This window comes from Salmo salar, chromosome ssa07 (genome assembly GCF_905237065.1).
Source record: "Salmo salar chromosome ssa07, Ssal_v3.1, whole genome shotgun sequence".
NCBI lineage: Eukaryota > Metazoa > Chordata > Actinopteri > Salmoniformes > Salmonidae > Salmo > Salmo salar.
The window spans coordinates 5628315-5629369 of NC_059448.1; the positions used below are offsets into that span (position 1 = coordinate 5628315).

At 38.4% G+C, this 1055-nt stretch overlaps 1 protein-coding gene across 1 annotated transcript in view; it reads right to left on the minus strand.

The window, feature by feature from the left end:
- Positions 1 to 823: 823 nt before the first annotated feature.
- LOC106608478 (transcriptional-regulating factor 1-like) overlaps positions 824 to 1055 on the minus strand; it is a 6750-nt gene continuing 6518 nt past the window's right edge. Inside the window, exon 8 of the mRNA XM_014206407.2 lies at positions 824 to 1055. This exon is cut by the window's right edge and continues 376 nt beyond it. Coding sequence (XP_014061882.1) covers positions 966 to 1055 — 90 coding nt within the window. The 3' untranslated portion in view covers positions 824 to 965.

Consider the following 1055-nt stretch of genomic DNA (forward strand, 5'->3'; position numbering starts at 1 on the left):
GTCTTTTGTGTGTGTGAGAGAGACAGTGTTTGTGAGAGTCTGAGTCTGTTACTTGAACTTTGTGAATCATTTATTTGGGCTGCAATTTCTGAGGCTGGTAACTCTAATGAACTTATCCTCTGCAGCAGAGGTAACTCTGGGTCTTACTTTCCTGTGGTGGTCCTCATGAGAGACAGTTTCATCATAGCGCTTGATGGTTTTTACGACTGCACATGAAGAAACTTTCAAAGTTCTTGTAATTTTCCAAATTGACTGACCTTCATGTCTTAAAGTAATGATGGACTGTTGTTTCTTTTTGCTTATTTGAGCTGTTCTTGCCATAATATGGACTTGGTCTTTTATCAAATAGGGCTATCTTCTGTATACCACCCCTACCTTATCACAACACAACTGATTGGCTCAAACGCATTAAGGAAAGAAATTCCACAAATTAACTTTTAACAAGTCACACCTGTTCTTTGAAATGCATTCCAGGTGATTACCTCATGAAGCTGGTTGAGAGAATGCCAAGAGTGTGCAAAGCTGTCATCAAGACAAAGGGAGGCTACTTTGAAGAATCTCAAATGTTTAACACTTTTTAGGGGTTACTATATGATTCCACATGTGTTATTTCATAGTTTTGATGTCTTCACTATTATTCTACAATGTAGAAAATAGTACAAATAAAGAAAAAACATTGAATGAGTAGGTGTGTCCAAGGTTTTGACTGGTGCTGTATGTCAATATGTACCCATTTAGGCACAGGATTGAGAACGGGTTGGTTGGTTAGATGGATGTCTGTTTTTGAGTGTGAGCGGGAAAGTAAAAGGTGGATCAAGAGAGATACAAAAATCCATTTTAATAAAAATTGAAAACATTTAAATACGTATTACACATCATTTACAGATTTCTCACTATATTTTAAATGCTTTTGATGGTGCAAAATGTGAATGTAGTCCTGTTCTATTCATTCTGATTCCAGAACTCTACTGCCAGAGGATTTGACCTTTCACCCCTCCCACCTTGACCCCCAGGGCTCCTTTCACTTCCGGGTCATAGTAGAACGCTGCCGCAGG